General features: G+C 52.6%; 1 protein-coding gene across 5 annotated transcripts in view; it reads left to right on the top strand.

Annotated features, from left to right (window-relative positions):
* The first annotated feature begins 298 nt into the window (after positions 1-298).
* CCDC88C (coiled-coil domain containing 88C) overlaps positions 299-13,655 on the top strand; it is a 128,031-nt gene continuing 114,674 nt past the window's right edge. For 2 of the 5 annotated variants that reach the window (XM_047796212.1, XM_047796211.1), the window contains exons 1-3: positions 313-527; positions 1,283-1,383; positions 8,738-8,846. In XM_047796212.1, the coding sequence (XP_047652168.1) occupies positions 468-527; positions 1,283-1,383; positions 8,738-8,846 (270 nt within the window). In that variant the 5' untranslated portion in view covers positions 313-467. Of the gene's footprint in view, positions 528-1,282; positions 1,384-8,737; positions 8,847-13,655 lie in introns of all 5 variants that reach the window. The other 3 variants (XM_047796208.1, XM_047796209.1, XM_047796207.1) reach the window with 3 other exon arrangements.

Raw genomic sequence — 13,655 nt, 5'->3', positions numbered from 1 at the left:
CCCCGCGGCCGACGCACGCGCGCAGGGAAGAGCCACGTGCTGGGGCCCTAAGCGCTCGGCCGCCGCGCTCCGCGTAGGCGTGCGGCTGCAGCCCCACGTGCGGGCAGCCCGGACGCCCCCTCCCCCTACGCACGTGCGGGCCACCGCCCCCTCCTGGCGCCCAGCGCAGCCGCGCCCGCGCCCCAGCTCCGGTCCCCGGCACCGCGAGGCGGCGCGCCGACCGCCCAGGGCCGCCGAGGGGCGGGGCCGTCGCCCGCATTGTTCCTCCCCGAGCGGCGGGCCCTCCCCTTCCCCCAGTCCCGGGCGGGGCGCGGGGCCGCCGAAGCCGCGGAACGTGGGCTCGCGCCCCGCCTTTGTCTCCCGGGCGCGAGCCGCCGCAGCCCCGCGCCGGCCGCCAGAGCCGCTTTGTGCCGCGGGCCGCGGGGGACGAGGACGCGGGGCGAGGAGCCGGCGGGCACAGCCTCAGCATGGACGTGACGGTCTCCGAGCTCATGGAGCTCTTCCTGCAGAGCCCGCTGGTGACCTGGGTGAGTGTGCCCGGCTCCCTGCCCCATTGTTGGGGCACCGGCTCCTCTCCCGCCCGCCTGCGGTCGCAGCAGACCGGTCCCAAGCGGGTCCCCGGGTAGCCCCTGGGACGCAGAGGACTCATGAAGCGCCCCGGCCGGCTGTGGGGTCAGTGTCCGGGGTCTGGAGGTGTTTCCAACTCTAGAGCCGGCGCGCCTGGTGCAGGACCCTGCCGCGTTCCTGGCCCAGCCAGGGGCCGAGAGGGTACACCTGTTCTCCCCCTCCCCTCTCCCGGACGTTGGGCTGGCCGCCCCGGAGCGACAGGGTCCCAGTGATCACCCTGGCCCCTATGGCTTGACCTCTCGAGGAAGGGGCCCACTCCCCCAAAATATCCTCGTGTAGCTCTTGAACTCCTGAGACCAGCGGGTGCATGGCGGTGAGAATTAGGGGATTCCGAGTGAGAACGCATACAGGCTGGGGTGGGCGCAGTGATTTCCAATGGATTCGAGACGTGAGAAATTTATTGAAAGGTCCCTTTCATTTCTTTCTTTTTTTCTTTTTTTTCCTCTCTGAGACGCCGGAGAAAAGTGGCCAGGAAGTTTTCTTTCTACTCTGTTGCCTGGCGCGGGGGAGGGGAGCGAGGCCCTGGAGAAGGGTGCTATTGAAGGGTGGGTGGCCGTGGGTGATCCCCTTTTTCCTACAGGAGCTCTGCTAGCCTGGCGGGCTTGAGACTGTGCAGGTGGGGGTGACTTCCTGCTTTTGCGCCCTGTCACCGCAGGTGAAAACTTTTGGCCCATTCGGAAGCGGCAACCAGGACAACCTGACAATGTACATGGATTTAGCGGACGGCATCTTTTTGAATCAGATCATGTTGCAAATGTAAGTTATCTTCGGGGAAGAAGGAAGGAATGTAATTGAATGTTGTAGAAATGGCGTGGGAAGTTGCGGTGGAGGGTTCTTTGCACGTGGAGCCTCGGGTCTCTCAGTGTTAAGGTGCCTCTTCATTTATGAAGAAGGAACAACTGGACAGTGCTTTGGCGGCTTGTTTGATGACAGAAATTTGGAATTGAACGACTGTCATCCACATGGTGTAGAGAGTGCAATTGACTTTCCACTCAGGGACTTAATTGTTGTTTGAGCAATGACACGACAAAAACCCTCTTTCTTTTTGGGGGCAAGGAACTGTAACGAACGAAGAGTGTCTGGTTACAGGAAGTGTTGGGTGGGACCAGAGCATCTGCCAGTGACTATAAAGTTTCATTTGAGGTCAGGGCACCTGTTCCTGAGCTCCCTTTCATCTTGCATTTCAAGTTGCTCCTGGAGCAAGTGCAATTGGTTAAGTCCCTTCTCCTGCCCTGGATTGAAAGTCACTTTGTTGGGAGAGGCACAGGGAGCCAGAATGCTCTGGTACCGTTTGTCTTGAAGCTTGGGGCTTAAACACAGTCTCCGTGGAAGTTACACTTGCTGGTGTGTTTGACCACATCCTTTCCTGTTGCCGGCTTCTGCAGAGCCTGTCTGATTGACAGCCTGCCACATGTAGGTGTTGGCTTCCACCGCTGCATTCTGTTTTTAACTCAGAAACTGCAGGGAACATATTGGAACTTCGTGTCTGTATGATTCACAGGCACTTGAGGCGAAATAAAACATCCTAATGTTATCTTCTGGATCAGGCTGCCAGTGCTCACCTACTCACCTGCAGCTAAGCCAATTGTCATGCTCCAGCCATGAACCCATTAGCTGATGAGAATCAGCTTTGTTTGTGGCCCACGTGGTAGGAGAAGTGGTCAGCTTTGGTGTATCCAGAAAGTGGTTTTTAAGTAGATCTCCCTGCAAAGACCTGTTTTAAAAAATTTCCTGAGAACATCGTTCTTTTGGTTTAGTAACTTATTTGATGTCATGCTATTGGAGAGACCGCTCAGTCTTAATTTTTTCTTTTTGAAAAAGGCACTAGCCTTGTTGTCAGCAATCTTGTGTTCGAGTAGATTCTAAAAAGACGAATCTGTGGTCAGCTTTGGCAGCACTTCTCTGAGAATGTTGATGAGAATGGGTTTTCCTGGGGTTGTCTCGTGGCATATTCACGTTTGGGCAACTCTTCCCCCCTCATTCTGTTAGACCCCGAAAATTGCTGGATTTCCTGGGTGCAGCAACCAGTGAAACTTCAGCCTGTCCTGTTTAATTAAAAAAACCAGCAGTATCCCCGGCCTTTTCATTCAGCTTTTACACCCAGGCGAAGGGAGAACAAAAGCTCTGGGACTGTTTCTCTTTCTTCCCTGACCTTTGGAATTCCTGAAGCGTTTACCACTTGCTTGTAAATCAGGAAAGCCTGTTGGACTATTCCTTTGAGAAATGCCAGCTCATCACTTGTTCACACTTGGCCCGTGGCTGATTTCAGTTTGAAGGACTTCTCCCTTCCCCCTGACCATTTTCAATGTTATTTTCTCCTCTTTGATGAGCCAAGGTAATCATTCTGCAAGTTTGCAGCTCTTCGGGCCTCAGGCAGTACTTCTGGGTCCTCTGGCCAGGGTTAGGCACCTAGGAAGGGACAGCGGGAAAGCTGGGTGGCTTTCCAGAAGGAGGAGGTCAAGGAGAGGGAGGCACCAGCAGCGTGCGGATTACTGGCTGGGTGATGGGACTAACCCTGCCCCAGGTGATAGCTGTCAGAGCATCCTTTGCTCTTGGAAGCGGGTGGGGGTCACCTGGAAACTTCTAAGGGTGGTAGAAACGTTCCGTCTGTTGACTGGAACGTATTTCATTTTTGAAAACTCATCAGGTTGTAACTTAAGATATGTGCATTTCATCCTACTTAAAAAATGACCCCAGTTTAAACAATATTGAAAGCATTTCAGCCCTCCTATGAGTTTATGCGGGCTCTGTCCGTCTGGGCACGTCACTCAACATCTCCGTCTCCTCCTCTGTAAAGTGGGGAGGGAAGTACTTCCCTGAAGAGGTGGTTGTGAGGATTAAACAAGTTGATGTGTTAGCAGGTAGCGCAGTGCCTGCCACTTCATAGGTGTTGATGCCAGTTATGTATTTGCCTTTATTTGGGCGGGGGGCGCCCCTCTATGTATGGAGTTCCCAGGCCCAGCTACAGTTGCAACCAAGGCCACAGCTGTGGCAACTCGAGAAGCTCCCGAGCTTATTGAGCCCACGGGGGATCCCCTGTATCACCTTCTTCATCCAGAAAGGATATGAGGCACCTTCTAAGAGTTCCTTTTTGGGTTTTTTTGTTTTGTCTGCTAGATGACTGAGTAATTCTTAGCCTCTTCAGTGAGATCTAGGGCAAAACTGGACTCTGGGACCCACACCCCAGCCCCATACTCAGCATCATATTTAAGCCAAGTCTCTTGTTTTCATTTCTGCCAAGTGGAGGAATAGGCAGGGCAGGGATACGGCTGTTCTGCCTTATCTCGTCTGCCAGTAGCCCCTACTGTGTGCAGTTCGCCTGTTTTGATAAATTCCCTCCAGGCTGGTAGGACCTGAGAAACTTGCAGAGAGCAGTGTGTGCTCACGTGTTGCTGGGGCTGGGATAAGAGGCGTGTTTCCTAACACCTCAGAGCCATTTGGTCACGTGACTGCACCTGGGCCTTGTCTCTGGCAACGGAAGGAGGCCACAGTAGTAGTCTCTCGGCCCTGGCCTCCCCGTGCCATCAGTGCTTGGAAGCAGGAAAGCCCTGTGGGCTCAACTTTCAAGGGAGGCCCAGGTCTAGGAGAATCCCTGAATGAAAGGGAGGCACTGGGTGGCGTGGGTGGAGATGCATGGGAAAGCCTGCTGAAGAGCACCTCTGTAAATGCAGTTTCTCAGGGTCCCTACCGGTACCCATGTGAAGAACAAGGTGTCTGGTTCACTTAGGACACAATTTCACAATCTCTTAGAAAAATGAAGCAGCTTTGACTCTAGCATCAGGCAGCCAAGTTCATGTCTGCCAGGTACTATTCTGTTTCTGTGGGCAAGTTTCTCAAACTGTCTAAGCCTCAATTTCCTGATCTGTAATAAGGGGGATGGTATTTTACAGATGGGGGGGGATTAAATAAGATTATGCATATATAGGAAATGCCCAACAAATGTCAATCATCATTATTTATTTTTTCTTTTTACGGCCATACCTGTGGCACATGGAAGTTCCGTGCTAAGGGTCGAATCAGAGCTGCAGCTGTAGTCTACATCACAGCAACACCAGATCCGAGCTGCATCTGCGACCTCTGCATTTTGTGGCAGTGCCAGATCCTTAACCCAGGGATGAGACCTGCATCCTCACAGAGACCTGCTGAGTCACAGTGGGAACTCCAGTCATCACTGTGCGTAGAGTGAGGCCCAGAGCTGGGTTTGCGTGTTTGTGTGCCCGCACGCATGTGCTGATGTGCATCTGTACACGTGAGTGCAGACACCTCAATTGATGCAGTGCCTGCTGAGTGGAGTTGGGAAGTTAGGATTGGGGCTGAGAGCTTGTGCCTGGGCTAGGCCTGCATTAAATCCAACACCGTGCGCTTTCTTCAAACTCCTTTCTAACCCCTGGTGTTAGATGCAAAATTACAGATGATATATTAATTATTCAAAGGTTACAAATATCCTCAGGCCAATGAGAGAGTTTCTTAAGCTTCTACAAAGCATTCGAAGGAAGATTTCTCCAGTACTCTAGAAGAGGAGCTATGTTCCCATTCTGCAGATGAAAAAGCTGGGGATAAAGGAGCAGATACTTGTTAGCTGAATGAGTTTGTGTGGGTGCTAGAGTGTTGGAGCAAAAAAGATTTTTACCTGTGAACTTAGGTGATATTCTTTTGTGGTGACAGCATGTACTTTTCATGGGGTCTTTGAGTCTAACAGTTACACAGAAAATTCACGTTCTTTGTGTTGGGGGTAGGAACATACAGATGAGCCGAATAAAAATTGACTGTAATTTTTACCATATCAAGGTAGCATCCTTAATGTTCTGGTGTCACCCAGATGTGTTACTAGTGTATTTTTAGGCAAATAGGGGCTCATGCTGCTGTTTAACGTCTTTTTTTTTTTTTCAACCTATGATAGACCATCAGCATCGTCATCTGTATCAAGACATAGGTTCTCGATTCAGTTTTAAAATTAGGAAATCTTTGGAATATGACCAAACGTTGGGGGCTGGCCTTTTCACAAAGGAGGGAGGCAGGTTTGCTGTACATGTAAATTATAACTCTTTCAAGTTCTGGGGAGCGTTAATTTCTTTTTTTCTAGTTAGAAGTTTTTTATGAGAAGAAAGCCCTGGGGGCCCCACACTTTGGACTTGGAACTCTCCAAGTTCGGACAAGCTACCAGATGCTTTCTTTCTTGCACCCTTGTCTCTCTGCTGTGCTGATGTGAGGCTGTCAGGCTTTTGCCTTCCAGGTCTACCATGTAAAGAAGATCTTTATTATTATTATTATTTTGCTGTTTTTAGGGCTGCACCCATGCCATAGGGACGTTCCCAGGGGTCTAGTAGGTGTCCAATAGGAGCTACAGCCACCGGCCTACACCACAGCCACAGCAGCTGTGGCTGCATCTATGACCAGCATCACAGCTCACAGCGATGCCAGATCCTTAACCCACTGAGCGAGGCCAGGGATTGAACCTGCAACCTCATGGTTCCTAGTTGGATTCGTTTCCGCTGTGCCACAACGGGAACTCCACGATCCTTATTATTACCGCTGGCTTTTGGAGAAACCGTCTTGCCGTGGTTCTATGATGTCTTCTTCCTGGGATCTAGGACTACATAGCAAGTTCGTCACTGCAGACCTGACCTTCGTAGAATGGTAACCTTTTAGGGCTGGAAGGATTCTACAGATAAGCACCCTAGGGCCCAGAGAACTCGGGCCAGTCCTGGAACGCAGACTGGAATTAGTGGCTACTGACCCATTTCCCATACCATGGAGAGGTGAGGGTTATGCAGTGCTGGGTAGAGTGGGGCTAGGCCTTCCTTAACTGTCCTTGACTTTGGTTGAGGTTTGTCTGCGAATCGCTCTTTACCCTGAGAGCCTTAGTTGAGGGAAGGAGTGTCCCTGATGGTGGTGATCAGTCTGGCTGCTCATACAGTAGACGTGGGCTCTTTTGTTTGGAGTGTTGTCCCAGTTGGCTTGTGCTTCCCAGAACTAGGGATTAACAAAAGCAGGGATGGTCAGGGGCTTTCCGGTCACATGACAGCCGCCCAGGCCCCAACCCTGGGTGTGTGTAGTGCCTTTGCTTGTACAGTGTCTGCCAAGACCCTCCAGCTCCTGGCACTGCTCAGGTGGTCCTGTTTGACGTGATAAAAGCGGGGTGCACAGTAACAACAAAGCAGAAAAGGCCCCGCATGTTCTCTTAAGTTCTGTTATTTTAAGCAGCACATTTGTCACTTTCTGAAATTGCTTCTTATCTCTTAAGGTGTCAGTAGTAAAAGAAGGAGAATTACACTCTTAAGATGAGTTATTTTGTCGTGCTAGCTACACTTCTGTAGCTAAGATACCTTTGTGGTTTAAATTCTGAGTGTCTCCTCTACTGCTAAATTAATTTCCGCTCAAGTGTTAACCTTTATTTTCTCAATGAATGGCTGCAGGAGAAACAGGTAACATGCAAATGGCTTGGCCAGACTCCATGACTGGGTGGGGACAATGAGGAATCTTGTCCCAGGACAGTTAAAGGAGGTCCCCTTGGAGTTCCTGTCGTGGCTCAGCGGAAACGAATCTGACTGCTATCCATGAGGACGCAGGTTCGATCCCTGGCCTTGCTCCGTGGGTTAAGGATCCGGCATTGCGGTGAGCTGTGGTGTAGGTTGTGGATGCGGCTCAGATCTGGTGTAGGCCGGCGGCTACAGCTCCGATTCGACCCCTAGCCTGGGAACCTTCATGTGCTGTGGGTGCAGCCCTAAAAAGATAAATAAATAAATAAATAACAGCGGTTCTCTGGTTGCCCAAAGGTGCCCATGTGACTATTTTAGGGCATTCAGGATGATGGAATAAGATCCGTGGTGATGGCTGCGTGAACTTCCTAAAGGGGCTTTGCATTGTACACAGTACAGTATAGGGGCTCATGGTGTATGGATCAAATATTTACTTCATGGCTGAATTTCAAACAGCTTGGATTATTCAAAGATTATGCTTACAGCGACATTTGGAATACTTTCTACTTGTTGATTTTTTTTTTCCCCTGTTTGTCAATTTTGCATAAGTTGCTGGCTTTGAATGAGACGGATGGCGTTGAGATCAATCTCCTCACCTCCCCCAGTTCCCCTTCCTGTGCTCTCAGCCATCGTCATTATCCTCGTCATTGAGGGGCCGGGCACCGTGTCTCTCCCGGCACACCAGCCCCCAGGAGGCTCAGCACCCTCACGCAGGGCTCCGATGGCAGATGAAACCTTGAAGACGGGCCTCATTTGAATGCGACGCCCTTTGCCATGTCTTGGGACAGGAGGGGGGGGAGGGCTTTGTTAGCAGCACGAAGTGCATGGGGAGGTGGAAGCGAAATCCGGTCCATCCGTTCCTTTGAACATGTCCTTTTCAAGTGGGAAACATTTTTGACACTTCTGAGAATTTTTGAGAAATGTCTTGCGTGTGTGTAGATGGGTGACATTGCAAATCAGTTGGTTCACAGATTTCTAGTTTCCTCACAGCCAGACCTGACTTTTGCCTGAGATGGGACAGTAAATGACACTGGGGGGGGTTTTCCACATGAATTCTTTGTGTCTCTTAGCCTTTCTCATAGGGTGTGTTGTACCCCGCCGTGTCACGCACTCACAGTGGCGGTTTTTCAAGATAGAATTGTGTCCCTGGAATGTAAATCACAGACAAGACCAATTTGGTGACATAGGTAGGAGGCCCACGTGAACTGAACCATTAATGATTTTAAGGATTTTGTTAAGTCAGAAAGTGTACCACTTTCCCCCTTTGCTTTCTTGATATTTTGCACAGTTTGCTTGGTTCCACTTTTAATCCTTTTAATCTTGGAATTATAGTTTGGGGTAGGGTATTGCTTTTTATGCAGTATGACTTTTTGGGTCTGTGGTGCCCCTCGGCTGTGTATGGGAGCAACGGAGAGAGGAATAGCATTGATCAAGGGCCTGGGGCGGGCTCGGGGCTTGGGTGGGGGGAGGAGAAGGTGGTGTGACTCCCCCGAGGTCCAGTGATGAAGATTGGTCGCAGCCGCACCGCAGCCTCAGCTGGGAGAAGACTAACTGCTCGGCGGCGGCTGGGACGGGCGGGGGGCGGCAGAGGCTGGGTGGTGCAATGTCCATTCTCGTTGTTCTTCCCCTAGAGACCCCAGGCCGACCAATCAACGCATCAACAAGCACGTCAACAACGACGTGAACCTTCGCATTCAGAACTTGACCATCCTGGTTCGCAACATCAAGACCTACTACCAGGTAAGGCGGTTCCCTCTCCGGCGGGGCTCTGCTGTGCGTCCGCAGTGCCGTTTCCCCACGGGAAGCGGGGAGGAAACGGTGGTCAGGCATCGACTACCTGCTGCTGCTTGGTGTGTTTGCACGTGTGTCCTTTTTATGGGCATGGTGCGAAGGGTCAGAGGGGGCATCGCTTTCCTTTGTCCAGCGAGCGTTCTCGGGGTTGTGCGTAAAGCGTCGTGCCTGGTGCTGTGCGGGCCCCAGGGACGAGCCCAAGCCCCGGTGGTGTGGGGACCGGCGGGACTGGGCTCTGGGAGGGGCACCCTGGCAGGGTTATCACCCACGGCTCAGCGCGTCTGTACAGGAGCGATTCAAAGGGTTGGTGGAGAGGAGGGACCACAGGAGGGTTAGACTCAGGCCAAGTGTGTAATCAGCCGGCCCCCAGCTGGCAGAGTGGAGCAGCGCGGCTCACGGTGCGGGCTGTCCACGTGCCAGAGGCTCACATATCTCGTTGGCAGCTAGCCGGAGGGTCAGGCGAGAGGGGAAGAGCTGTGACAGCCCCCATCCCAGCCTTGGGAAGGTTGGGCGGGAATCTTCAATGATGTCTATGACCTTTATTTGGCTGCATGGATGATGGGAAATCCATTCCACCTGTGCACCCTCAGCGCCCTGGCTGTCGGACTTAGTAATGAAACTCTCCCTCCATCTGAGTTTTCTTGAGCCTCCACGTGAAGCCCTAGCAACTCTGATTGACTTGGGGGTTGAGGGACCCTAGTGCCCTCTGTCAGCCCCATCCTCTCCCTCCAAGGCATCTCTGAGTTCCCAGGACCTCAGGGAACAGTTTGAGAACCACTGCTTGAGAGCCAGCCCGTTCTGCGCTCACGCTGGCTTTGCACCGAGCCCTCAGCGTCTGAGACCTCTCGTAACTTAGTCTTGGGTCTGGGGCTTGGGAGCATCTTCAGAGTCATGAGGTCCCTGTCGCCTGGAGGAAGCCCTCTGGCCAGCTGTGACTCCCCTTTCTGTCCTCACGTGCGGGTGCTCATTCTGAGATGCAGTTGGGTTTGTGCTGTGGCGTTGGGCTGGATGCTGGGTCCAGTGCTTGCCGAGGGCTGTTATTGCTTGAATTTGAAAAAGGCTGGGAAAGGGAGGGAGGGAACAGCGCCTTGAGTTTTCTGAGATGCTTGTTGCCATTTTCCTCCCACGGGGGGCGGGGGGGCGGCTTGGGGTGCCAGGATACTTTGCTTGTGTGGCCGGTTCAGCAAGCCACCTGTGGTCCTTCCATGGCCTGTTGGTAGCCCAGCACCGCGGGCACTCTGAGCAGCCTTCGGGAGGCTTGGACCAGCCTTGGCTTTTAGTATAGGTGCCAGCTGTGCAGAGGAGGGGGCCAGGCTTCAGGGACAGCTGGGTCCGTGGGGCTGAAGTGGGTTCGTGTCCTTGGGCCTGGCATGCCATCAGCAGGTGGCTCTCAGCTAGTGCCTCCCTCGTGGCAACCACAGTAGGGGAAGCCAATGCTGACAGTGAACTTGGGCCTGGGCGTGGCCTGTCTGGTGACCACGCAGACTGTTTAGCAGCTCCTGGGGCTTGAGCTCTGGCTGCAGGCACCATTCATGGTGAAGCAGTGCTCTGTGCCAAGTGCCGAGTAAGTGGGTGATGCTGACAGTTCGAGGCAAGACCCATAACCCAGGCTGTGTGGGGAGAGGGGGTGCACTGGGGAAGGCTTCTTGGAGGAGGGGACACCCGAGTAGAGTTTTGGTAGGTGACTAGGTTTCCAGGTGTGGAAGGTCATGGCAAGGAGAGAGGGCGTTGAGGTGGAAGAAGGACCAAGGCACGAGGTGGTCCTGTCCCCAGTCTGTCCGGGTCAGCATTTTCCGCAGCTGCTTGCATGAATGTCTGTTGGAGCAGGAGTCAGAGGAATCAAAACTGAGGAGGCTGTGAACGTGAGATGCAGAAATTCAGGATTCAAAACAAGCTTATCCTATGTGGAAAAAGATTCTGAAAAAGAATGAATATAGGTAATGTGTGACAGAATCACCTTGCTGCACACCTGAAACTAACACAGCATTGTAAAGCAACTGTATTCCAATTGAAGAAAGAGAAAAAAAGAAAAAAAGCAGGTTTGCAAGGCTGGCCAGAGCCAGCAAGCGGTGGTAACTCTGGACAGGTGTGTCTCCCTCCCCAGGTGTGGCTGGGAGGTGGTGGTGACCCTCCCTGATGGCAGGGGTGAAGGGCTTGGGGATGGAGGTGAGGTTTCTGCTTATGTGCAGCCTGGAGCAGGCAGGTGCTTCCCTCCTCCGCCCCCCGGGCTTGCTGCCCCAGTGGGATGCCCTCGGGGCACTCAGCAGCTCTGGCGGTCCAGGCCTGCACCTGCCAGAGGGCTTGAGATACTCAACCTGGAGGCAGTTTGCCGCTCCTGGGGGCACTGTGTCAAGTTCCGGAAGATGGGACACAGTCACAGGAAGGAAACGATGGCCAGATCATCCTTGGGGCCCAGAAAGACTTATGGGTAGAAGACCTTTCATCCTTGTTCTGCTTCTGCAGTTAGGTCTTTGAGGGCAGGGCTGTGCTCCAGCCCAGAGCAAATGTTTGCTCAAGGCGCTTGCCGAGGGCCGGCCCTGCCCCTCAGTCAGCCCTGCTCACGGGGAGGAAGCTGGCAGGACGTCGCCCTTTGGGTTGCCACAGGTTAGGGGTGGGGGGCAGTGTTTATTTTTTTCTCCAATTTATTGTAAAATCAAGCTTCGTTCTGGTCATACAAGTAATATGTGCTCTTTATAAACAGCTTAAAAAAACAAACAAGTAGCCAGAAGAAAAGACCGCTCATAACCCCACCATCCCCAGACAATCACTCTTAACATTTTTAGTGCTTCCTTCCAGTTTTTGCATGAATAGTTTTTGTTTTCTACTATTGCGGCTCTGCCATATATACAATCGCATATCCTGCCTTTTTTCTCCTCCCACCTGGTAATTGTAGCAGATGCATAGTTGGTTATTATTGTAAAGGGACCTTCAGGAAGGTTTCCCAGAAGAAGTGCTGCTCAGCATGCCCTTGTGAGAGAGGCCCTGCAGGTCCTGAGGGCTTGGGGTGAAGCCAGACAAATGTTGTTCTTGCTCTGGCCGAGGAAGGTAGGAGGTCACCCCGGGGGGAGTGGAACACTCACTTGCCTTGGGTATTTGGTAGACACATTTGAGGGCACAAGGCTCCCCCCTTTTTTTTCTTCTTTTTGTTTTTCAGACCGCACCTGCCGCATATGGAGGGTCCCAGACTAGGGGTCGAATTGGAGCTGCACCTGCTGGCCTACACCACAGCCATAACAATGCCAGATCCGAGCCACCTCTGTGACTTACACCACAGCTCATGGCAACACCAGATCCTTAACCCACTGAGCAGGGCCAGGGATTGAACCTGCATCCTCATGGCTATTAGTCAGGTTTGTTATTGCTGAGCCGCCATGGGAACTCCAGCCCCTGGTCTCTTCGCCAAGCCACAGTTCAGCCTCTCAGGCTGTCCCCTTCTTTCATGAGGCACATGGGGCAGGGGCCTCTTGTGAATAGTTTGGGCATTTATCGCAAAGAAGCTCAAGTCTTGCCCCTGAAAACCTATGCAGACAAAAAAAGGTCCTTGATTTTTATTCTGGGGCAGAGGACAGACAGTGGGGAGAACCAGCATGGCCAAGTTCATTCTGACCACTGGTGTCTCAGGCCTCCCTCTGGAGTGCTGCTTGGACTTCTGTAGGGATCGTGCCCGGAATCTGCATTTTCACAAATTTCCCAGCTGTTTGAATCTTACCATCCTTCCGATAGGAAGGGGAATCAGTGGCTAGAGAGGTGGTCCTTAAAGTGTGGTCCTTAGACCAGCAGCATCAGCATCACCTGCGAACTTGTTAGAGCTGCAGGTCATCAGGCCCCTCCCCCAGACCTGCTCCTGCATCTAAGCAGCCCTCCAGATGATTCTGATACAGGCTCGTGGGAGCCAGTGGGTTCGAGCCTTTCTGGTGAAGTCTGGGAGAGGCACCTTCCACCAGGTCTCCTGGGGAGGAATGAACACAGTTCTCACCAGGGGACTCCACTCCATCTTGTACAATGGACACACATCCCTCTGCCCCGGGACGGGAAGGCGGGATCCTGGCAGCTCTTTGAGGAGAGGCTGCAGTGATGAGAAGGTGACCAGGGGGCACAGATGTCATTGTGGGAGTAGCTGGGAAGAGGCAAAGGAAGCCAGAGTTGGACAGGGCCCTGGGGAGACCACCTGGTTCCGTCTCTGGATCTTCAAGAAGGAAAGGCTGGAGGATGAGCATCTGCAAATGGGAGGAAGGGCGGGCCTGGACCCGAACCGCGCACTGCCTCAAGTTGCCCAGCACGTCAGTGTTGAGCCCAGCATCACGTGAGGCTTATTGTCCTCACTCAACAGCCAGTCTCTTTTTCATCTGAGTCCTTTTAAGTCGAGATCTGTGTTTATAGACTGGTTCACTTTTACATTTGGAGCCTTGAGGATGTACCTTGAATGCATGTTCATTTGATCATGGACCCAGGAGGAAAATAAGACGAGTAGACTCTCATCCCCGGCACAGCAGGTGGCTGGTGTGTGATCCTTTGGGGTTGTGCGTTGTGTCTGCTGCTGTCCCCTGTGTTGGACATCTGTGATCTGGCCCGTTGTCAGAGCCTCACTGTCATGTGAAGGTTCAGAGGGGTTTTTGTTGGCTTTCCGCTGCCGGGAAGCACTTCACACGGTCGCCTGGGCGAGTTTGGGGCAGGTTGATGGAGACGTCTGTCTTTGTTGTTGAGTCACGTGTGAATATCGATCCTGAAATGTAGGGATCCACCTGCGGGACTGACTCT

This window comes from Phacochoerus africanus, chromosome 9, assembly GCF_016906955.1.
Source record: "Phacochoerus africanus isolate WHEZ1 chromosome 9, ROS_Pafr_v1, whole genome shotgun sequence".
Lineage (NCBI taxonomy): Eukaryota > Metazoa > Chordata > Mammalia > Artiodactyla > Suidae > Phacochoerus > Phacochoerus africanus.
The sequence above is the reverse complement of the archived record's forward strand: the minus strand, read 5'-3'. Positions and strand labels throughout refer to the sequence as shown.